The sequence below is a fragment of the Malurus melanocephalus genome, unplaced genomic scaffold, assembly GCF_030028575.1.
Source record: "Malurus melanocephalus ecotype Western Australia unplaced genomic scaffold, MMel_1.1 scaffold_8, whole genome shotgun sequence".
NCBI classification, from domain to species: Eukaryota; Metazoa; Chordata; class Aves; order Passeriformes; family Maluridae; genus Malurus; species Malurus melanocephalus.
In genome coordinates, this window is record NW_026623240.1 from 6,248,742 (window position 1) to 6,273,914 (window position 25,173).

The 25,173-nt window shown below is 40.9% G+C and overlaps 1 protein-coding gene across 2 annotated transcripts in view; it reads left to right on the plus strand.

Moving 5' to 3' along the window:
- Positions 1–1,092: 1,092 nt before the first annotated feature.
- Positions 1,093–25,173, plus strand: part of ADGRL4 (adhesion G protein-coupled receptor L4) — a 71,462-nt gene continuing 47,381 nt past the window's right edge. For both annotated transcript variants that reach the window (XM_057375011.1, XM_057375020.1), the window contains exons 1-2: positions 1,093–1,769; positions 3,215–3,364. In XM_057375011.1, the coding sequence (XP_057230994.1) occupies positions 1,748–1,769; positions 3,215–3,364 (172 nt within the window). In that variant the 5' untranslated portion in view covers positions 1,093–1,747. The remainder of the gene's footprint in view (positions 1,770–3,214; positions 3,365–25,173) is intronic.

Sequence of the window (25,173 nt, forward strand, 5' to 3'; positions counted from 1 at the left end):
ATTTTCTGCATTATAGGTTTTCAGCCCTTGTAGGTTGGCTGAAGTTTAGCAGCCGGATCTGTGAGTTCGTACAGACCRGCCAACACAGCACATGCCAGCACAAGGGACAGGACGTGCAGATCAAAGCCATCTTCAGGTCATCTGATTTTCTGTTCCTGTGCCTCCGTGCATTAGATTACGGGAAAACTTAASAAAACAAACTAATTCCTAGACCCTTCCTCTCTCACCCTGTAAGTCCTCCCCCCCACCACGAAGTCAAACGGGAGGAAAAAAGTCTTCCTACACCTGGACCCTTTGTTCATTATTCAAAATTAACATCCGGTTCCTGGAGCTTCCTCTTTCTTTGCAAAGKTTCTCCAGAAGTACTTTGTGCCAACCAGACACCTACATGTTATTCCTACATGCCTCACACCTCCCTGGCCTGAGCAGAGTTTAACCCACTGAGCTTCAGCGAGCATCATGAAGCTGGAAAATGGTGGTGAGCAAACAGGTCCTAAGAGGTTTTGAAAAAAATGTTGCCACATCCAGACACAATTCCCAAGAGCAGACTGACGCCTTCCCACCAGGTACCAAAGTCCCAGCCTTGAAACTGTCTAGTCAGACATGACATATTTTGTCACAGTGATATCACACAGCCYCATGTGTTTTATTCACTCTAGGGAGATTCTCCCCTCTCCCAGCAGTAAGGCTGTTTGTGCCTGTCCCTCAGCCACCCATAAAGACAGGAACACGTSAGTGCTTCAGTTTTACAGGGCTTCAGCATGGGAGTCGTCATCGCCAGGAAATGGGAAATGACTGCAGGCACATTGTCCATGGCAGGATTAGAGAAAACACTGCCACAGCCATGCATGATACAAGTACATGCTGAAGTCTCTTCAGGGTGCTATAATGAGAATAGAGCTACTCTCACGTTAAACACAAAGACAGGCCAATTCCTATATTGAATATGTCCTATTACACAGCCCATGAACTCATAGAAATTTGGTCTCCTTCAGCTCCTGAGTTTCCTGCCTCTTTCCTCCCTGCCTCTGTCTTTGTTTTYCTCACAAAGCAGAGTTTGGTGATTTCCTGTACCTCCCTTACATCCCATTACCCTTAAAGCAATATTGCTTGGCTGCAGCAAAGATCCATCTCRAACTGAAGAAAGCAGTAAGAACAGCAGCAGTCAGCCAAGACTGATCCCAAACAGAGTCTCGGGGCTCACACATGCTCATGGTACCAGGAAGAGGTGGAAGGAAACGTGTAGAGCRTTAGCTCTGAGTTTGTAAACACGGAGCAAGTTACTGCTCTCCTCCACCTCTTCCTCGCCCTCCCTCCTCTGCTCCACCTGCTCCTCTCTGCTGCTGCTCCTGTCCCTCCAGCCGGTGCAGCCTCACCCTGCCCCTGCTCCAGCCACTCTCCCAAACTCTCCATGCTCCTCTAACCTCCTCACCCGCAGTCCTCCCTGATATCCTCTGCAACACTCAGCCTCTTGTTTCCCTTTTRCTTTCTCATTGCTTTCCCACTTGCCAGAAGAGCAGGTTCTCAGCCCCTCCTGACCTTCCTGTCCTGCCTGGGARCCTTGGGAGCTTTTGGAAGACTGAAGCTTGGGACAAAGAGCAGCGTCAGGGCTGTGCTGCACCGGGACATCGCTTTCCTGACAGGCACATGTGCTCATTCTGCACATGGTCGAGCGTTTCAAAGCTGGGAGTTTCTYTCTGTGACACAGGGGCTCTGCACCAGGCACTGCACAGCAACAGCATCACYAATGAAACTGCTGCCATTCCTAGGTAGGTGAAATCTCTGTCCCTGGGGAGCAGATGGCAGGTGAGAAGGGAGTGGGAAGTGGCAAGGAGAAGTTAATGAGTTGGGGATAGTTGAGAGTTGCTGGGTGCTCAGGACTGAGAGTCCCGGTAGCTTTGGTCGGTGCTGCTACGGGATTTGGTAATTGCATGGTTAATATCGTCCCAAAACAACCAAACCCAAAGTGCCTGTCTTTCTTTGCTGTGGCTTTTGTACTGAAAAAAAAACCAGAAAAACTGTGGGTTTCTGTGGGTTTCTTTGGGGTTTTTTCCTTCTTCTCCATCTGCTTGGGAAATTTTTAGATTTTGCATGCTGTAAACAGTAAAATGACAACAGAATCCCACAGGTTTCTGTTTTCATCTGTGGTAGATGATCTCTCAGAAGCATAGGGAAAAGATTAAATTGGTTGATATCTAAGTTGATTTGGATTATTTATAATTGTTTAAAAATTGTGCGCCACTTTTAGTCTGAATTTTGTCTGAATTTAGACTGAATTTAGTCTGAAGTTTGAAATTTTTTGTGAAGTCTTAATTTGTCCAAGAAAACATCTCAGTGARATTTTATGAGGCAACAAAACTGTAACATTAGGCTAGCAAATATCCAGAATAACAGCTAGGTAGGGAAAAGCAGAACTGCAGAAGAAGAGAGCGTCCAGAACGATCTTTGTGTTCTGCAACTTTCACTACGTCCTGCTAACAATTTATAAACTACAAAGTAAAATACTTACTTTCCCTTCTGAGCTAAATGCCTCATATCTAACCTATTGCAAGATGTGTGTGGTTGATAATACAATGATCTTGTTTTCTCCAAAGAAGATATTTCCTTTTTTTCTTTCTGTTGAAAACCATATGCAGTCATACAATGGGGGAGTAGTAATGGTATTTTAAGTGATTAAATAATTTGCTACTGTAAATAACTTTTAAACCATGCTGTCATAATGCTGTAAATATGTGACATATCATCTTAATCTCTCAGACCATGCCTATGTTTCAGCTGCAGAAGTATAGAAGTGCTTATAAAAATAAAAAGTCTGAGGGGAATCCTCTTTAGTATTTTTCCCTCGGATGTGTAGGGCAGTTYGAGGATTACGCTCAATACATAATTCAGAGTGCAAATAAATGGCTRTGCTTTACTGGAAACTACAGGAGAGCTTTGAAAGCCATCCAAATGTTTCACCCAGATCACTGAGTAACTTCTGTGCAGTTTACCAATTTTATAGTGGTTGGGAACACACTCAGGTTCTTTATCTGTGGTGTCTGCTGTTTCACCAAAGAAGCCCCTGCAGCTGCTGGTCCTCACCCTTTCCTGCAGTGCAGCTGAGTCTGTGATGATAAATTTAACAGAACACCCATTTTGTGGAAGCCTTTGGCCCAGATCTTGTTTTAGAGCTAGTTTTAAATAGTGAAACAAGTCTGATTTCCCTTTGTTCCAGTTCTAATTTCCAGTCTGCTGGACTATGGCTGCACTTCTCCAAGCTGCAACATGACATGCCACAAAGATGCCAGGTGTGAAATTCGGGGTGGGACAACCGGCTGCTACTGCTCCCAAGGATTCACAGGAAATGGCATAACAATCTGCAAAGGTAAACAAATTTTACCTGTATGATTTTTGTTATTTGCTTGTTTGAAAAACTTACTCAAGAGCCCACTATCTCAAAGACTGAACTTTATGTCACCACAGTGTCATATGCTAGCATGCTTTCAAAGCCAAAAACCTTAACATTTTCTGAGAAATTGTACAAATTTCTCTCAGCCTGGTGTTTTAATAGAGCATGTCATGTATCTCAGTTGAGTATGACCTGTTTCTAGCTTTGCTTTTCCATGAGAGTTGCTAATRCATTTTTGCTGATTTGCCTTCAGCAATTTCCCTTGTGACTCAGGAATTCTGAGCACTCTTCCCAGCAGCTGATCACCATCAAATAACAGCTCCTGGGCTGCTCCAGAAAACCAGGGAGGTTATGCTACAGAGACCTGCCAGTGTTGATTTTTCTACTACAGCTTCTTGTGACATAAATCCTGTTAAGGCATCTGCTTTTGGATGATTCTATCTTCCATCCAAAGAAAAGGCTATTTTTCCCTATTTCATTTTTGAGTTGTCTTCCACAATGARTATCTCTAATACTTAATGTCACTATTAGGTATGCCCATGTCCAGCAGCACACAGGCTGAAATTCCCATGAATCTTGTCAGTTTTCAGTATCCTGAGAAGTAGTTATGAGTAGTAACCATCTACCAGGTCAGTTTTTGTGTTTCAAGCACCTTGGATATTTAGCAGTTACTGCTTAGAAAAAAAACATTTTGGTTCGGTGTGAGTGCAGGAATGCAGCCCACATGTATTTTAGATTTTTATGGCACTTTTGCCACTCTGTGCTTTGAAGCATATTTGTTTAGGATAATTTGGAATGCAAAGGCCTTTTTTCTAAGAAAGGTGTCTACCCCTTTATAAGGTGGAAATGTTTAAAGATAAATATAGATGGCTAAAATAATAATGAAAAAAAAAAAAAAGAATCCCCAAATCATAGAACAATTTAGATTGGAAGAGATTTCAGGGTTTCATCTGGTCCAGCTCCCSTCAGAGCTGGCTCAACTTGGAGCAGGCAGTCTGGGCCAGCTGAGTTTTAAGTATCTCCAAGGACGAAACCTGCACCTCTCTGAGGCATTGTTCCAGTATCTGACCATCAGAATATCTGAAGAATATTCTGATACCTGGTTCAGGTTTCTCTGGTTRCAGCTTGTACCTTTTGCCTCCCTTGTGCACATACCACATTTCTAATAATAGTTTAGCTTCATCTCCTCCATAAGGCCCCGTGACCTACCTGGTAGGTAGTGCAAAAAACAAACCAATGTTTTTTGCCCTTTGCYTTCCCTTCCAAAATCTGAACAAACACTCTTCTCTCAGTTTCTTCTTTACATCAAGTACAATGTAGTTTCTAAATTTATTTCCTGAATTTAAGGCTGGCCTTGCCCTGGTGGGTTAATCACCATTTGTCTATCAAGCTGGTCAAAAGAAAAAAAAGAAGAAATGGCCTTCACAACACTGGTTTTACACTTGAAGTAGTTCAGTTTTACTACCATGAAAAAGTCAGCTGATTCAAAAGTTAAGTGCACATCATGTTTGCAGAGTCAAGGACCTACACTTGTAAATAATGCAGAGAAAGAGCAAAACCAAGTCAATTTCAGCAACAGTGCCTGGAACAAATGAAACGAGCGCTTTCTTACCTAGCATCGTCTGGTACCTCCTACATTGTCTGTACTTCTCTGGAAAGTTGTGATTATGAATCATCAATTAAATTTTCAGTAAAGACAGATGTTGTTCTCACTGACATGATTGATGTTCTTAAATCCAACCATTATATATKTACCCATTATCATGTTATTAAATCCATTTGTGTGAGGACAGATTTATCTWATCTTCAGATTTATCTTATGCTCTTTTTTCTCATACAGTATCTTTTTCTTACCTTCTCTTTCGCCTGAATTTTCTTAGGGAAATCTACATCCAAAATTCATAAAAACATCTATTGAGTACTTAAACAAAATTCCATGCAATGAAATATGCATTCACAAATCTTGTTAATCCATTGATTTTTTTGTTATTAAGAATTACACTCAGTGTTTCAAAACTCAGCCTTTAAAATAAAATTTCCCTTGTCRGTCTGGGCAAAAAGGACACTAGATGTATGTGTGGCGCTTTGGAGCTAAGTGGCAATGGYTTGAAGCAAGCCTCATATCAGGAGACCAACATTTTCTCTGGTAAAACACCTCAACGGCCACCAAAGTCACTTACCCTCCAGCAAAGCAGCAAAGCTCATGTCAGAACTGTGTGGCTGCTGGCCCTGGAAGAGAGACGATGTTCCTCTAGGGCAGCATGTTACTCGGTGCATTATTAATATTGTGCAGGAGTCCTCTACTAGCATAAAAAAGTAACCTGAATTTTAATTGGGTAGGCTCTATAAAGGATTAGAAATATAGGCTACACCCCATCATAAATAGTTTAAAGCCGTGAAAACGTAAAGCAAAGCCTCAGTTGTTTAATGATGTATGAGATCTTGCTGCTCTGTGTGGCGAAAGCAGCAGGTGTATCTGCTGTTCTAGAGATAGCTACCCATTTTTATTCAGTTAATAATCTCAGGCTTTTACAATGATAGTGCAGTCACCTTCAAAGGAGATCATCAATTATGTGCTAATACAGGCAATTCTTAAAGAGCCTATATAGTGTGTTTTGTTTGCATATTTGCCCTTTTAGTTATTTAGATACATTGTGAGAGTCATAATTACTGTCAACAACATTAGTAATTTTGCATAATGTAGAACCAACTTCTTCATTGTGCTTATCCAGACAAGTAGACAATTAAACCAGAACAGTCATTGTTTTGAGACTTTATTCCGAAACAAGCAATTGAAATCCTTTCTCCTTAATAACATGTTGAACAGAAAATGTTCGTTTTCAGGTTAGTCCTCTGAAGCTTTTACAGCTGAGAAACTCTTCATTTTTATTTATAGGCRCATTCTTAGAGTTTTTGAAAGGTTTACATTTGTTTCTCTACTTTCACTTGCTTGTAACACCTCTTAAATACTTGTAAAAGTTATTTCTTAGCTAGSCCTGTCTTTTCAATGTGACACACTTAGACATTTTCCCTTGAGTTTTCTGTGCTGCAAAAGGCAATAATGCCCTCTTACATTTATTTCCTAGCACCATTATTGATGAATCATGAATCACTGATGTCAACATACCTTAGGAATGGGGTTTGTTAGTTTTGACTTTGCAGTCCTTTGCCAGCTGGCTAAGTGACTGCAGAGACCTCAAGATTATTGGATTTGCTRTGTATAGATAAAGACACATAGATATGAATTTAATTTCCTGGTGTCAAAGTCGCGGCTTTTAAAATAATTATCCTTTTACAATCTTTCCCACAAGATTTCAACCACTTTAAATTAGGTCATGTTTTGGACTTTCTGAAGGCATACTTTGGCCACTCTAACAAAAAGCTAATCCTCTTCATAATCTCATTGTCTTCAGCAAGAATATGTGCAGGAATGCACATAGTCAGGAGAATAACTGATTGTGGTATCTGGCCTCTTTTATATATTGGAATTATAACCTACATAGCAATAAATTCCCTCTGTACGATATCTTCCAGAAAGCCATAAATGAGTCACCTTGTCAAGCTTTACACCTCTGAGGTACAAAATACTATCCCAGTCTTCTTACTTTTCCTTTTGTATTTATATTCCTTGCTTTATGCAGTATTAGATGAGGGAGAATGACCTCTGATAGTACATCTATTTGCTTTTTAGGACTGTTCTTCAGCAGATGTGCTTTCTGCATGTAACGCAGGAGGCTTTAGCTTCTCAAATCATACACKTTATTGAAGTAACATGGGCTAAAGCTCTTGGCATAAAACTACACCCAGAAATGACTGATTTATAGACAAATCAACTTCCTCTCATGCAAAAATGCTATGGATTTTTTACAGATAAAGGGAATAWATTTGCCATATTTGTAAATGTATTTCTTTATATAAAATGTCAGACATATAAATTAGGTGTTCRTAATTCCAACTTTCTTCCAAAAGAAAATTAAAGGAAACAAATGACATTTCAGATGCTTTAGAAAAGATAGGGGTAAAAGTAAAACTTCATAGAAGCCAATATTTTATTTTTAAAACAAAGGGAAAAATGAGTTGGCATCAGTGATGCTTTCCTAAGCAGCTCTGCTGTTTCAATGCTGGCTGCTTCTTGATTGCTGACTGCCAATTTGCTGCTTTGCTGGCACACTGCAGGAAATTAAAGTAAACAGTGTGATCACAGTGTTTACTTTAACTTTGTAAAATACGGAAGGAAAATGAAGCAGTGCTGTTTGTTCCAGGAGGGTAGGCAGGCAAGCAGGAAAAGCCTGAGCACAATATCCCTCCCAGATATCCCTACACAATATTCCCTTGTAAATGTCACTTGCAAATTATGCTGCGAGATTAATCAGTCTTACTTGTAAAATAGTTACAACTCTTCCAGAAATATTGAGCAGGGACTTAGGCTGTCAGGGAAAGTTTCTGTTGAAGCAAGGCAGTAACTGTTTCTGAAGTGCGACTGTAGGAGGATTTACCATTTTACAGAGGTAAAAAATACAYCAGTGCAAAGTGGTATTTTGTATCAAAATACAAAATCCCTGTTAGAACACAGGGCAATTTGTATAAATCCAGMTGAATCAAATTGAAAGCATGCTCAATATCTGAACACAAACATATTTTCTTGTTTTATTGAGGGTCAAACGACCAACTCTCTGGCTTTTTCCAGCTATAAAAAGGAGTTTTCCCGTGAGACCTCAGTTCCTTGTTCTAACGTGATGTRGCTGAGTCCCACCATTGACTTTTATTGCAGTCACTGAATTTGTTTTGATTCACTGGTGTCACTGTTGCCTTTCTGCAGCACCCAATTTGYGTATGGTTTTGAGGGAATTTTTGCTTTCAAATTAAAATGACCCTGTAAAGCCACTGTGTATAATCATTTTATTATATCCAGAAGTGTTCTTCAACAGAAAATTATTTAATTCAAATGCTGGTTCACCAAAGGCATTTTTTTTTTCGCTACCAGCAGGCATACATCAGTGGATGTCACTTCTGTGTTTACCAAATAGCCTGAAATCACTGATATGGAAGATCCAATCCACACACTTCCTAAATTCATTTCACTGCTATCAGTTACCACAAGCTATAAAAAGGCAAATTGCAGCTGCTCTAACATAGCACAGCAGGAGAAAGTTATGCCTTAGCCAAATGCTAATAACAGGGCTCAGCTCAGTGTGTGACAGCTTGGAAACCTTGGGCTGTGCCATACAGGGGGCCAAAGGAGACCACTAATTCCCAGCCCTTTTGACACGCTCCTCTGTAGCCCCTGGGCTCGTCTCACTCTCCCTTGCCCTTTTTCCTTTCCCCTTCTCCTCCAGTCCTTGCTGCTTTGCCTCTATTCTGCTGGAGCTTTCACACGGTTTCAGAGTGGAACTTGGTAAAAAGTGTGGGCTCTGTGAAAAGGCAGGAGTCACCTTTGAATTCAGAATTCCTGCTGMAGGTTTAGGTGTTGGGCTTTTTGGTGGTGCCAAGATTTGTTAGGAGGCACCATCCTGTTTTTTGCATATTTAGATATTATGTTTAACTAAACCCATGGGTTCAGGGTTCCTCCCCAGGGCACAGAAAGTTTTCTTCCCTTATGTCCTTTTTGGTCATAATTTGGCTGAGTGTTTTTTGACTTTCCTTGAAGCGCAGGGATCGACTGCTGAGCTGTGAGATGTGACCCAGCTGAGGTATCTTGATTTCACATTCCAAATTAAACTTGTAGGCACATCGTGGAATTGGAGAGTCTGGACAAATTAACTGTGAGGATTTGATTTTCTGGTGCGTGACAGTCCACTTGCCTAGGAAAGAGCTGGTGTTGATGTTARCATAGCAGGCTCCTGGCCATTTGGGGACCTACAGTTTTACTTACGGCTTTTGCCTTTTCATGTGCAAGATGTCACACTTTTCTGTGAATTTGGGAAGGGTTTGATGGCTGTGATGTCCATGGGCTGCTGGGGACTAACCAGCTGTTGCAYGGTTGCCTTCCAGCCACAAAGGATGGAGTTATGTTTATGTTCCTGAAAATAACCATACCCTTGGCTAAAAGTATCAGTCAAAACAGCTTCTGTAGTCTTGAATTTACTTTTTATAGCTACTATTGAAATTATATTTTTGTTGAAATTTTTAAGAGTAGGTCAGGAATTTGAAAGGGGAGTGTGTGTTACAACAGTGTCTGGTGGTGCATGAGAACAGGAGTCAGGAGAAAGCAGTGCAGAATGTCTGCAGTAAAACACAGCCCTGAACAAGGCACGGTGGAGCTGTCCCACCCCAATTGTCTCACCTCTGTAAATGCCTGAGTCCATAAAATTTTGACTCAAAGTGTTTTATGTATCCAAAGTGCCAAATCCAGTTTCCTCACTCATGTGAAAAAATCCCTCCCAGTTCCCCTCTCAAATGAGAGAGGATCTTCAGAGGGTTAGCTCTTCTTCCTACTGCCAGAAAACACAATTCACCTGGGACAAAGATACACCCCACAGTAACCATTTGTAAGATTGACCCTAAGTTTAAGAAGCCTTGGGGAAAGTCCATTTTAGAGACTTTTTAGGTAGACTCATTACATTCATAGATTGGAGCCAAAAAAAATAAAATAAAGTGAAAGACCACTTTTTTTTTTCATGTGTTTTGTTTACATTTTCTTGAAATGGTACTTTGAGCATGACTAAAATACARTATTGCATTTTCGAAAGGACCAGAAAGAAACAGAACTTCCTCTTGTTATATCTTTAATCATATCCAGCCTCTCTTTTAAATTAGTCCGGTTTGCATCTACAAGTTTTTAAAATGTGTGTAGATGATGTGGTAGAAAAGAGTTATTTGTCTCTCTCAAAAATTTACCCAAACTTTTAGGCTGATCATCTGCACTTGGATGGTTTCTTACTCATTTAATTCAAAATGTGTTTTAACCTTTGCCAAATAGTGCTAATTTCCTTTCTTGAGAAAYTAYGACTTTCATCCTGCTTTATGGTACWAAGAATCAATATGTTACATGTTTAGAGGATGTGGGAAAATTCATTTAAGGAGCTTTAAACTTRCTATTTCAGAGTCTGCTTACTCTGTGTTTACTAGAGTTATGATTCCTTTCCTGTGTCTYTAACATCTGAAGTGGTCCCAGGAGGGCTGACAGTAACAATATGTCCTTCTCACTTGTTGGTTTGAAATAAAAAGATGAAAAGTATTTCCTGAATGTGTATACACATACATGTATGTTAAATGCACACAACCATGTACACAGGGACCTGTGCAAATGCAAAAATAACGTAAGGCAATCGCAAAATTGTCAGTTTTACTCATTCTCTGGTTCTGCAGTTGAAATTAGCTTCTGTTTAGAAAGACCAGGATTTATTGGGAAGAAATTGCTTCCATAAATTCCACTTCCTTGAGCCTTCTCAGCCTAGACTTGCACATGGTGGAGGCTGCTGCAGCCACCTCTCTGCAGCTGCCTTGGGGGCTGTGAAGGCAGTGTCACCCACATAGCAAAGGAAGCACCGTCAGGAAATACACACATAGACATGATGTTATTTCTGCAGAGCTACACTGATTTAAGCATAWTATCCCACTAATCCCATATATTCATTTTACTTTTGTCTCTGTAACTCTGTATTGAACTCATAGAGTTCAATTGCAGAAAAGTGTTTTCTTAGGGATTTTTTTTTTCTTTTTAAAAATGGTTCATTTTTATTTTCTTCTGCCAGAATATACTGGCCAGGAGTGCTGAAGTTGTATGCAACCACATTTGAAATGTGTAATTTATCTAGGAAGATATGCTGGTGCACAATTTTTCCGTGTATGACTGTGAAAAATTGCCGACTGAGCTGYTGGCAGACAGAATATCACACCCAGCTCAGCCCTGTGTGTATGAAAGAGTTTAAGAAGGTAATTGACACTTTGGGCCTCTATTTGCCAAAGAAAGAGATAATGACGTTCTCCAAGAAGATTAGAATCTAACCAAACATTGTGCTCTAAATATAGAGCACAAAGCCAGGTGATGTTTGTGAAAATGCTGCTGGCCTGCTAGAGAAGGAGGGGGCTGAAGGACTGCAATTTTGCAGTGTATATTTTTTAGGTACACAGATTTAATTTAGAGATTATGGCTCGAAAATGAAATTTACAGTATGTGTGTTTTTCGGCGATAAGAAATTGATTTTGTGACCTCGGTACACACTAATTGAAATATCTGGCACCATGTTTTGCTGAGGTTAAAGGAAGCCACACACGCCTGGAACCGCATTCTTCTTTCACCTTGAACTGCGCCGTTAATCACAGCCCCAATCACGGGCAGGAAGGAAGCTGCTGTTCCACTGGGGTACAAGGAAGCTGAATAATCTCTGCTCATTGTCTAAGGGATGGCTTGTTGTGTCATTACTTCTGGCTGGGTTTAGGAGGTTTGGGATTTCTTTAAAGTGGAGAATTCTGGCGGAACGCACGCTCAGGGTGCTGCAGTTGCGGTGCCACAGCCGGGCAGGCACACAAAGCTCTGCAGCCAAGGAACAGGGTTTTTTTTTCTCCTCACCTGCCCCCCACAAAGCTGGCTGCCCCTTTAGGGCCCACACAGACCTATCCTGTGCTCTTTGCTGCTGTGCCAGGACAGGAACTGGGTATATGTTCTSTGGCTGTGCTCTGCTGAGTGCTGTTCCAGTGCCATGGGCTGCTGTGTCCCTGGACTGTTCCTTTTGTATCCTCCTGCTCAAAAGGCCGATTGMAGAACTGAGGAACAGCAGAAATGTCCCAAGGGACTCTGCTGGAGAGGYTTAGATTTAATATGTCTGCTTAATTTGACCGGGTTTCTGTCTCAGCTTGGACATGCACAGCCGTGACCGTCTGAGGCTGTCTRTAAACTCGTGTGTCCCCTTATTCTGCTTATTGCTTAATGTTACACATTTGCTAGGTTGGCACAGGATCTTGTTTTTCAAAAAGGAAAACGAAAGCTCCTGAAAAGCCTTGACAATAAACRGTTATTTGTTCAAAACAGCCGAGTCTAATCTTTGTTTATGTTACTAGGCTTCRTGTAATGGTGTTGCAATAAAGAAAAATAGCTCTTCAGGATATGCGCTGGCTTTTATGTTTTATTTGTAATGAAAGCTATGCGCATAGGCAGCAATCTACATAAGTTACAGTGAGGGAGAATGTAAGCTTGGATGGTGACTTGCATGTTTATATATTTACTTTTTATTTGTGGCAAAGCGTCTGAATCTCAGTTTTAAAAAATGTGAAATTAGTCTGAGGTACTGCAGTTTTCATTCCCAGAATTTTACCAGTGGAAGGCCAAGAGAAAAGGTGGATTCATCCTAYACCAGGAGACCTCTGCCTCTCTCCTGCCCCATCTGTGCAGATGAGCTGTGGGTCCATTCCCACAACCATTGTCCTGGGACAGAGCACAGTGATTTTCACTGCTCTCCTAATTTTAGATTGGGTTTTGGGTATCCCCAAATCTCAAAGGAGCTGAAAGCAGCCCAGCCTTGGTTCACAGTTTGCATCAGGAGCATCGTGGATATCTCACAGAGATATCTCAGCAATAATCTGTGCATCACATGCCAGCCTTCATCACCGACCCCTCTAAMATCAGAGGCCCTAAAGAAACACCAGAGAAACTTCAGGATGTTGGCATGGACTGAAAGAGAAGTTCAGTGAAGTTCTGCAGGCCTAAATAATCCTGCATTTGTCCCTTGTGGTGATGGGAAAGGAGTAGGTGGGAAATTGCATTACAATGAAGGCTTTGCCTTAGGTTTTCTCTTTAATAAATCATTTTCATGGGTAGCATTGATCCTGAGGAAGCTGTCTCTCCAAAATCAGCCTGTAAGGAGTTCAGAAGGGAGAGGAAGCTGGAGGTACTCAGACAAACAGTTTCAGGSCCTTTTTTCCTATCCAAAATGTTCCATTATTTAGAGCTATGATGAAGCATGCATCAATTCATAAATATGACCCACTGTGCAATATAAAAATATCAATATTTCTCTCCCATTGTGTAAGGGATACCTGGTGCATACAGAAAGACTTTTGTCTGCTTAGCTACCACAGAGAAAATGRGAAAGGCAAATAGCCTTCAAAAGTGACTTGAAAGCAGGGATGAGGAGAAGTTTCTAAAACTTAACACAGCTTTTCATCTGGKCAAATCAAAACAGAAACTGTGTGGAGTGGCAGTTGCAAATGATGCAGAGCTACAATTTGGCTTCTTTTTCTGTGTTGTTGTACAAATCTTGGTGTGGTGATTCCACAAAGCTTTCATCATGTTCAGTTCCGTGGTTAAAACCTCGGGAACTCTTAGTAAAGCTGTTGTTAGAAGGTGAGGGATGCATCATACAGCATCACTGGTCTCATAGAAATTAAATATTCAGTCCTGGGTGTGTCAGGACACAGCAGTGGGTTACACAAATGTGGAGCTCCGTGTGTATCACTTTGCACAGGAGGTCTGAGGTTTAGGTGGATGTCAAAGGAAAGGCTGGGATAATATTTACACAGCTGTAGACTGCAGAAAAAAAAAAAAAAAAGAGCTGTTAACTGAACTTTTTGTATTTCCTCTTGAATAAACAGGTAGTATGCTGATACCACCAAATGCTTCTAGTCTGAACTGAGGGATGTGCTAAGAAACCTCTGGGCCTTACTCTCTGCTCTCAGAGAAAGCTACTGCAGGTTTATTAGCTGTAAACTGCTCTTGAATGATTACTCAAGTTTTGGCCTTAGACTGATGAACATTCAGAAAACTTGTAACCATGGCACATTAACCTCAAGGAATGCCACACAGACAGCGACATTCCATTTTGCCTGATATCCAATCTAGTAAGGAGTCTGTGCTGCAATATGGACATCTGGCTTTGAGTGCTGCAAGACAAACCCAAGAGCAGGGCTATTGCTGCATTCTCTGGCARTGTGGTAAAAACAGACCTGCAGCCTCTGTTGGTGCAGCAGCCAGCAGGGGCAAGAGCACGAGTACWGTCAGGTATTTYATTGCAGCTCCCTGCAGAAGGGGTSATGCTGCTGACATTCCTCCAGCTGGGAGGTAGGTGRCTTTAGGATTGAGTCTTGCCAGCCACAATGGCTGTAGGACACAAAGTCACAGCTAGGGATGCATTTTCCAAAGAAATCTATGTTGAGCACTTTTGAGCTGTCTGGCTCTATCTGAGGTGCCTAAAGGAGGACTGAGTTGTTTCAAAAGAATACTCCCAGTTGTGGATGCCAAGCAATTGAAAATCTGTCCCTGAAGAGCCTTTTATTTTCCTATCATCTGATGGCAGTTTGGGGTTTTGGTTGATTTATTTCTTTATTTTTAACTGTAAAGACCTTTTAATTAGGGAGAGGAGCTATGTGAATGAGCTGGAGCTGCTGGTGGTAGCAGCTCCTTGYCATTAGAGATTGGGTCATTAAATAAGTAGATAATATCCTCCTTATTGAGAAGATTTAGAAAATCATAAGGACTTCCCATTATTACAGTGTTTAGCATTCACAAATGGAGTAAAAGCCCCATAATGGCAATTTTCATTAGCTGCAATGCATGTGGAGGGCTCTTTTCTTTCTTTGAACAGCCAAATACTAAACAATTCCTAAATCCCTCCTTGTTACTTATATTTTCTTCTTGGTGGTTAAAAACCCCATAAAGCAGAAATTGAAGACTTGCTATTAAAATACTTGCTGACAGCTCCATTCAAAACATCCTTTCAAACAGTGCTATATCACATTGTGATTCATCTGCTATTCTGATAGAGTTGYTTTAACAAGTACCTTCCTTCTTGGTTAGGGCCCTTCCCTTTTTACTGCAAAATTCTTCCTTCAAACACTTTCCTGGATCTCTGCTGTAAACAAGTCTTTCTCTGGAGCGGTACTGTTTGTCTTGCAGAGCACATGTAACCCCTAAAAAAGCACAGTGACAGGTTTGTTGGGCGAGAAAAAGGAGAAAACAGCAAGAGAAAGAAAACCCAGGTTTTTCTCCCTCCTCACCTGCGTTGTACGGGTACAAGCCCCCTGTGCAATTAGCACAACTCAGGGTTTCCAGCTCAGCATGGTGTCCCCAGCTCCCTGTGTCCCCAGGAGGGCTGGCACAGCTCCTGGCACACCCTGGGCATGGCTCTGCCCCTGGAAAGCAGCACAGCTCCACTGCAGCACCAGGACCCAGCTCCCAGCAGCTGAAGAGCCAACCCAGGAACATCCCGGGGATTGAGCCGTCCCTGGTGAAGCAGGGTGAATTTCAACAGTGAATTTCACTGTTGAAGCTTGAAGTTAGAATTATTTACAGTCACTTTAACAGGACAACAGCTRCTCTTTACCTAGAGATGAGCCAAGAGCACTGAAAGAATTTGGATCTGAATTGCAGATGGATGGATTTCAATTTGATTCAAGTAGCTGGACGGTGCAATTCTGTACTGTAAGCTCTCAAAGTCAGAGCTTGAGAGAAAAATCATTAATTTGGAAGCTGATACCCTGAAAGACTTTTATGAAGCAATATATTTTCATAGCAGACACAGATCAATTTAAAAGTAGTAATCAAGAGCCATGTGCTACGTGTTCACAGACAAAAAATGTGGGGAATCCAGCCARAGCCAGACACTTAACATTCAGAGCATTCAGACAAGCACTGAAGATATTGCCTCGATGGMAAATAGCAGGGTTCAGAATTAAAGTATTGTGAATTTGTGAGATAATCACAATGCTGTGCAGATTAAAAGGTGCTGCCGGATTGCTGCCAGAAACTAGCTCAACATAACTTTTCTAGCAAATTTGGGTTTAACTTCTGTAGAAACTTTGAAGGAAGGAAAGGTCTCTGCAAATATTCCACAGAAAAGGTGTGTTAAATTCTTGAGACAGGAGAGAAAATTATAATGTAATAGAACCCATTAAAAACTCTTTTTATCATATTTGAGAGGCATTCTCTAAATTCAAAGTATCTAMACAAGCTTTCAGCAAATGAGATTCAGGCCCAGGGATCTTTCCCTTGCCAGTCCTTAGAATTTTTAGATGTAACWTTSCATTAAAAAATAAGRCATCCAYAGTGTTTTATGTTATGCAAGTAATYRCATTGTACAAAMCAAAAATTTATATTTACTTGGATAGTATYAAAATCAAACTCCTGGAAATTTTTACCCTTGCTCCCTAAGTAGTCTTTTTGGCAATACTTACATGAAAAAAATAGTAGCCACTAGCAGTGATAGGTATTTCAAAAGATGGATTAAAATCCTCTCTTTTCAGATCCTCAAACATTCAGGATTTGTACTTGGACCCTTCCTGTGTCATGACTAAAGCAAACTGAAGAGACCTTCGTGTGTCTTACAAACACTTTCCTAGGCTGATTTTGCTCTTGTTTTCCATATCAATCTTTACCAGTCAGGAGGGAAAGTAGGGAACAACACAATCTTTAATGGATACCTTTGTTTTAGCTGATGTGTTAAGGTTTTCTGTGTGACATGGTTTAACTGCAGCCAGCAACTCAGCCCCACACAGCTGCTGGTTTGCCTTCCCCAGTGGGGTAGGRAGAGAACCAGAGAAGTAAAAGTGAGAARACTTGTGGGTTGAGAAAAAGACWGTTTTATAAGTATGGCAAAAGTTGTGCACACAAGRAAAGCAAAACARCGGTTTCATTCAGCATTCCTGTGAGCAGGCAGGTGTTCAGCCATTCCAGGACAGCAGGGCTCCATCATCTGTGACTTGGGAAAACAAAAGCCTCACTCTGAATGCCGTCCCTTCCTCCTCGTTCCTCCAGCTCTATGTGTTGAGCACGACACAATCCGTTATGGACAGTATGGTGTAGCTAAGCATTCTGCACATATTGTCACTAAAATAGATAAGGACAGTGGCAAATTTTCATGGGTGTATCCATAGCACATAGAGCATAGTGCTTGGAAAAAATCTTATTTTTCATGAGCAGCCTGGTTTAGTGAAAGGTATCCCTGCTCACAGCTGAGGGGCTGGAACTAAAACTTTACAGTCCCTWMAAACCCAAACCATTCCCTGATGATTCTGTGATTCTGGAACAAAGGACCTATTGGGCACATGCAGAATTTGTTTTTGCTTTTACACCTCCAGGTAGATTCCATTTGGGAGAATTGTTTTGCTTGTGGAGATTGGAATTCCTGAAAGGGCTTATCACCTCTGTGCCAGTTTTTACTCCTGTTTTCATCATGTTGGCAGTATATGCAAAGAAGTCATACAAAGAAACTGGTAAGATTTTTACCACTGGTTTCTCTTCAGAAGAGAGACRTTATATATTGATATAAAGACACATGGCTTTGTATTAYAATTATATGCTACTCTGTAGCATGAAAACACACAAAATYTTAGAAMYCCAAAACACTGAAATTTATTGAGACTAGAAAAAGAGAATATCTGAGKTTTTTGGGAGAAATKTTATAATTAATAWTTACCTCCTAGCTGGTTTTGTTRTTATTTCTCTGCTTCAGCCTTTGACAGACCAGATGTAAGCTGCTTTTKGCTGGACTGTCAGTGACCTCYCATTATTTTCAGCTGGGGCATAAAACYCTTCCTCACATATTTGTATAGGTGAGTCTGCTCACAGACTCTTCCMACTCCCATCCTCTCTGCTTTCCCTCTATAGAATAACTCTGTCCTGATTGCTGTTAAAAATATCTATTAATTTAGTATTATYCATTAATTTAATTCCCAAAATGTTCATCACTTTTTCCAGAGCATTAATGAACATATAAAATGAAACTGGGCTTGACACCAACTCGTGGAGAAACCCAACAGCTCAGTGCCGTGCTGTTTGCCATGACCCATTATCCTTTGTTTACATTCCTGCAGCCTGTTTGCAMCCCCCCTGACAGCACTTTTATCCAAGACATTATAAGATATTTTTCTKATAAGATTTTTGGGAGCCACTGTATCAAATGCTATGCTACATCCCRCATATATTGTGGGAATCAGCTGCTSCTGAGATTCACACCTCAGGTTTTCAGGCWAAGRGGGTAGTCMATCCCAGCTCATATACCTCAGCAATGGGAATCTCATACAAGGAATGCTACCAGAAAAAGAGGACTGGCAGAGAGATGGGGATAGCAAAAATTTAGGAGTCACAGTCAGAAGGAAAGGACAGAAAGGTGTGGAATGGCTGATAGCAGGGGGAGGACTGCTGTGGTGGTCTGAAGAGGAGAAAGGAGCCAGGCAAGACAAAGAGAGTCTGAAAACTGGGAATGARCTTGATGGGGGAATTYTGGAGCTGCCAGCTCCAAGGGAGGATCTCTAAGCTGCCATTCATTCAGATTTTGCTTGATKTTCTTCAAACTGGGAGTCATCCCTTACTCTCTTTCATAGTTATTCTGCTGCTGCTGTTTGCATCACATGTCACTTGGGGATTTGGGAAACAATTTTTTTAAAATGAATTCTAATGGAGGCATCTTGTGAGTGCTCTGCAAAGTTTGTACCTGTAGCACATCTCTTCTCATGCCATCAGGGCCATGTGGATTGKTGGGGACAGGAGMTTTTGCTCTYACAGCCCYRKRTTTGGKGCTTGTCCCTTACTCAAAACWGAAATAYRARGATAGACCTTGCACTGGCTTYACCAAGAGTTATTCCTGCCTGAGAMTGGCAAGATCACTCTGAGGATCAAATCCTCTTTCTGAAGGGATTACATTTCCTGCCAAATATGTGACACGGTTCAGTTTCAAGCACATACAAAATAAATCTCCGTCAAGACAGACATTTAGCACTGGCTTAGTATCCAGGACTGTCATGGGAGACAGCTCTCAGCATCCAATCTAGCAAGATCTTCTGGCCAATGCCTGCAAGACCTTGGGATCTACCTCTCTTAAATAATTTATAGGGATAGCATCTAATGAAACTTTTGTATTGATTTATATCTACTGCATGAGTGTGGATAAGAAGAGTTAAATGGTTTTGGGAGATGGCTTCTGAGAAGCCACTTCTAAAGACATGAGTTTTCCTTCCTGCCAACTCTTGTCACTGCTTGCAAATCTTCACTGTCTTCTTTGTGTCACTTGCCCRTGTTCATCCTTGGACTTTAAAATGMGTTCATCAAAAAGATAACAGGTTTCTTTTTTTACATCACCCAGGAATATCCTGTGAAAACAATGCTACTGAAAATATGTGATGGTTGATCTGTAAGAAATGTAGGGACACTTTGTGCATATTAGAAAAATTTCAGTCCAGCTCCTGGAAAAAAAAGAGAAGCAATATAATCTTGCTCAAGAAATTCCTGTTTCTGTCAGTGCTGGGTGCCTGTTCTGAGAGCTCCYAAAAGTCATACTTCCTGTGCTGGGACAATCAGAGGCAAATGCTGTCATTTCCACCCTGGAAACTAACTGCTAATATACTTARCACCCTGCTCAGAATACTCAGGAAAGTATGGGTAATGAGATTTTTTTTCCTTGTGAAAATATGCAAAAACAAAAGAAGAAAGAAAAGAAAATATAAGGATGTTTTAAACCAGATATGGCAGCCTTAAAGATTTTGCATCATCTTCCTCCTCTGGAAATAAAGAGTTTTKAAACAAACTAACTTGGGGTGTGCTGGCCTGGCTATGTGATCCCAAGATCCAGTCCATACTTCAAGATTGCACCAATTGGAAAAACGCTCCCATGAATAAAATAATGCAGGATAAAGTGATGTTTATGATTWCTTTTCTCAGCAGATTAGCTATGTACATCCTGTAACACAGGCTGGCTCTTTGGAATATCAAGCACTTCAAGCAACCTGCTAGAAAATGAATTACATTATCTAGCCATAGCAATATCAGAAATGTCCMAGAGTCTACACTATCTTAATGTTGATTTAAAATCATATATTCATATTACCTTTTTATGTCTAGTAAAGCAATGTGATGGAGCCTTTCCTTTGCCAAAGTCGTATTATCTCATTTCTCTGAGTTAGGTAAACTRTAATGTGTCTGCTTTACAGATGGGTAAACTTAGCATAAAGAGTTTTGAGTCAAGAAAGCCTAAATGTAAGCACTTTCATCTATATTGGTCAACCAGTAGTGGCAGTGGCTCCTAAAATGAGCCTCTTTCCATTCATTTATATGACAGATTATTTTACTTTAAACAATTCTTGGCCAAAATGCATTAGGCATCCCTAGGGCAGGAACCTGAAATCGAGAGTGGCACATGAGGCATTGCCTGCCCGGCTGGAGAGATGCGCTCAGAGCTCGGGGGGGTTGAACTGCACTTGCCAACTGAAGCAGCTTCAGGAGGAGGGATGGGTTGACTGCCTGTAGCTGGGTKATTAGGGTGTTTTTCAGGACTAGGGGAGGGCAGTTTAGACAGTTTAGGACTGCTCTAAACTCCTTCACACTAAAACACTGCTAATGAAGAGGACATTGCCATTGCCCCCATGTCTTTCTCCTTTTCTTCTTCCTGTGTTTGAATAAAAGTGACTGCAGCTGTGGTGAGCATGGCACAAGCTCCCACAGGTGTTTACAGGACCCCAACCCCTTGGCAAAGAGTTCCCAGAGGAACTGAGGAATCATTACAAAATAAAGACTGGCCTGCTTCTTGTTGGCAGGGTCAAAACAATCCTGAGCATATCAAGAAGCATAACACAGGTATTTGTCAAAGAGCTCTTGGTGTCAAAATCCTTTTGTTGTGTTATGATTAAAGCAGTAAGTAGCCACAGAGAAAGGAATTAGAGTACCCCAGCCAGTAGCCAGTCTTTTCCAGACAGCATTTTGAAAAATATTGCACAAATGATAGTATACAATAAATTATAGGCATGTAAATTACAACTAGTATTATGAAACATTGGACCTGCTGGGGGTTTTAGGCTGCATATATGRAATAGTCAACATACTGTTTCCATCATTTTAATAACCTATATGGAGCAGGTGGCTGATGCAGTTAATGCTGGCATCATTTTTCCTTCCCTATGTGATTTGCTGTGATGACAGTTCTGTCATTTCATTTTGACTATTTAAGGCTATTAGGAAGCATTTTTAGGCAATCATCTAGTATAGGTATTTTCAAGCACRCCTGAAGCATATAGGGTGTCACCACCTTTCACACTGCATATTTCTAAATAAGTATATGATATATTCTSTGTTAATCTATGAAAAACTATGGACAAGATCACCAGCTGTGATAAACTGCCTAGCTTCATTTAGTTAGATGAAGTTATACTCTTTCATTCCAGATGGAGATCAAGTCCAACCTCATACAATTGCAAAGATTTCAAAGCAGTGAAACATTTCTAAAATCATTGAAATATATATTTTACATTTCAAAGATAAAATACCAATATGTCATCAAATCATTTAATTTTCTTCCAAGTTTGAGAGTAAATTGACGAGAGATCAGCAATTGGCAGGAGAACAAATGAAACATATTTGAAAGAGCCAATTTGGTGGTGCCGAGGGAAGCAGATGTGTCAGTTTTACATCTGCTTGAGCAAAGTCCTTATTGTTGTTTTTTCTTCCTCCACCTTTCAAAAAATATTTCATTATCTAAAGGYTGCATTATTAGAAAATTGAATAATCCTTGATAAATGGCCAAGTAGCACTCTGTTCATTGGAGAGCCCCTTTCTTTGCCACGCTGTGATTCCAGCAGTTGCAGCTCATTTGTGGAAGTTTCTGATTTTTTTCCTCAGAACTCATCACACCTGACACACACAAGATTTCAATTGCAGCTGAGTAGTTTCCTGGGCCCCAATGCTCCAGATGCCAATCTACTACCTCTTTCCTGAACTAGCTATTAAAAGGGAAGGAAGTGGAAACAGCCCTGAGATTTCCACTGACAGTCTGTTTCAGGGTATAGGCAGACATCATGGCAGTGAGCAGCAGCAGCAGAAGGAAGGAAAAAAAGCAGGAAGGGTAAGTGCTTCCATGTTTCTAAATGCAGACAGCAAGGTGGGACCCCCAAACAGTTATTTTGTCTGTGAAGAAGGTAGGCAGGGATGAGCTAAGTCTGTCAGGAGGTGTTAGAGCTGCAAGTCTGAAGTGTGTCAGAAGCTGTTGTTTGAAGAAATATGTGCRGATAATGAAATGAGTGATTCCTGCCATTGACTTTCCCTGGATTATTTGCTGGTCTGTGTCTTCCTTACTGTTAGTTTATCACCTGTCACACTCTTGTGAGGAGGTTTTCAGAAATGCATCAACAAAACAAGGAGGCACAATTATTTAACTCAATATTTTATTAATTTTCAAGAGATCTGATAGATGGTATGCCCMGGGTATGCCTGTAAAATTGAAAACCCAAAGAATTTCATAAGAGAAATGGTAGGACCACTGGATTTGCAGAAGCCTTTTTGCCAAGTGGTGTATCTTTGAATCAGATCTCATRTATGCATTATCCTGCAAACCAGAAAAGCAGAAGCATGAAAATATTTGACTTTCTTTTATTTGAAATAGATTACAATTTCTGTTGCTGGGAGCTGTTGATACTTGGGGTTTGGTTTGTATAGATTTTAAGTATTATATTTGTTAATGTGATGTCACGAGTTAAAGCTTTAAATAAAAAAAAAAAAAAAAACAAAAAAACAAATATTGTAAAAGTATTCATTTCATGTACTGGAGGCTTTTCTAAAGACTGAGAACTTAAGCCTTGAGGTGCCCATTGATGCATAGAAATAACAAGCAATTCTGCTCAAAATACACTATCATAACCCTCTTTTTGTCTGCAATTTTGATGTTAAGTTCTACATTAGAACATTTTCCCACAGGGGAAGGAACTTTTCTTTAGAGAAGGGTTTAATCTGCTTGAGAAGTTTGCTGCAAGGAGGCAATCTGTTGGCTAGGCTGGAGGACCTTGGCTCTGTGTCTCCAGATCATCTCCAGTGCTCAACAAGGGAAGCAACAGCCCAGGGCTTAGAGACAAGCATGAGCAATGTGTAACTTCTCTGCAATATCAAAAGGGTATTCAAGGTTAAATCTCCCAACCACTTGAAGCCATGACAGAATTTCCTTTTCAGCTCTGCTTTTTAATGGGGTAATAAGGTACCTTTCTAACCATGCAACTTAATCTTGCACCATCCTTGGCTCAAAGTAAAAACATTCTGGAGGGCAGTGTTTGAAAGGAAGTTTCAGTTTGTTTCATTTCTTAAGATTCATTATGTGGTTTAAGCTTACCCAAACAAGATCAAGGTGCCAAATGAGTTCATATTGCTATCAAAGCAAACGTGACCTTTAGGGGTTTSAGCTCGTTTCGTTTAAATCAAAACAGACAAGGTAAATGAAAGGATTTTGTAGGTGGGGAACTGAGACAAAGGCAGGCTAAGTGATTCCACAGGCTTCCACAGGCTTCCACCCACAGTCTGTAGGAAAGTCAATAAATTAAAATGAAATCTGTAAGTCTCTCAAGGTGACATAGTCAAGGGTACATCCAGCTCGCAACATCCACCAAAGGYTGTGGAGATGGATTCAGGAGCACACATGGAGGGGGGAAATCAGGAAAGGAGACTGCTGTGTAAAGGAATTAATGCACCTTTTATATCTGGGAATCACTTTGGGGCCGGGGCGGGGAGGTGGAGGCAGAGCAGGGACAGATTTCATTAWGTCAGGGCTGTGGGACTGAGCATGGTGGGAATGCCTCGGCCCTTTAGGGGCACATGGCATGTGAAAGTCAGCAGAGATGCTGGCATTTGCCAGAGCAGTTGACACCTGCTTACTTTGCTCTTTGTTATCAAGGGCAACCTCTTGCTGAGTAGCCACCAAAGATGAGATTTCCTGCTGGGTTAATGACTTTTAATTGTGCTGTCCCTGTTATCATTCCAACAACATCCCTCATCACAGAGCGGTGCGCTAGAGCTGTGCTGACACAAAAGATGTGGACAGTGTTTGTCATGCAGTCCATTGGAGAGTCCAGAGCACTTCCCTGTGCTTAGTATAGATGGGAAGTCTTCAGCAGCAGCAGGTAAATGTTGAATTATTAAATTATGTCTACAGCACTTCATATAATTATTGCCCAAGTGATAGTAGAGTGAGATAAGCCTGGTGTCGACAAGCAGACTTTTCCACCTTCGGAATTTGGTTAGCAGGCCTGCTATTTTGAAATTCAAGAAAAGTCCACTCTGTCAGGAAGAATTTAAATAGAAAATTAAATGGGCTTGCATATTGCTCTGCATGTCAGATTTTTTGTTAGCCTTCAAAGTCTGCATGATCTAGCCAAGCATGTGGAAGCAAGATACATATTTCTGAGTACTATAATAGTTGTTGTTATTGTGAAAAAATTTAAAAGGTAAGCAGTTATCCCAAATGTTATTTTGATTCACTAAATATTCTGTGGAATAATAATACTGTATATGGAGACAGTGGAACAGGAATGGCTGAAGTTATTTTTGGGTGGCTTCTCAGCTGGCTGCCTCCAGAGGGAATTCACTCTCTGGTGATCTTTTCTTCCTCAAGGAATAGAATTTCAACAAGAGATAACTCCACAATTATGTCTTGGCTAAAAATTACTGTGCAGAAACTCTGTTCACTCTTCCCATTCCTTTCTGATAAATTGCAATTAGCACGGCCCTTGGCCCGCTCTGGGAGGTGTTCCTGGGCACGTGAGGGAACATTGCTGCCACCACAGCCTTTCTCTGAACATCCAACTGGAAAGGACAGCTCTGCTCTAGTGACAGAAAACATCAAAGCAACAAAACATGCTGCTTTATCTGATGGGGACAACAATATCTCAGCTAATAAAATGGCTGTCATCCCTGCCTATTGTATAGATAAGGAAGCTGGGGACATYGGGATGCTCTTTGTTGGTACGCCAAGTCGCAATTATCCTATGACAGAGCCCTTCTGGGCTGTGATTGATGAAATATTTTGAGGGGGAAAGAGCTTTAATAAGTGAATTTCATTGGATTTGATGATGACATTGCTTGCACAATGGCTGGCAAAAACAAAAGC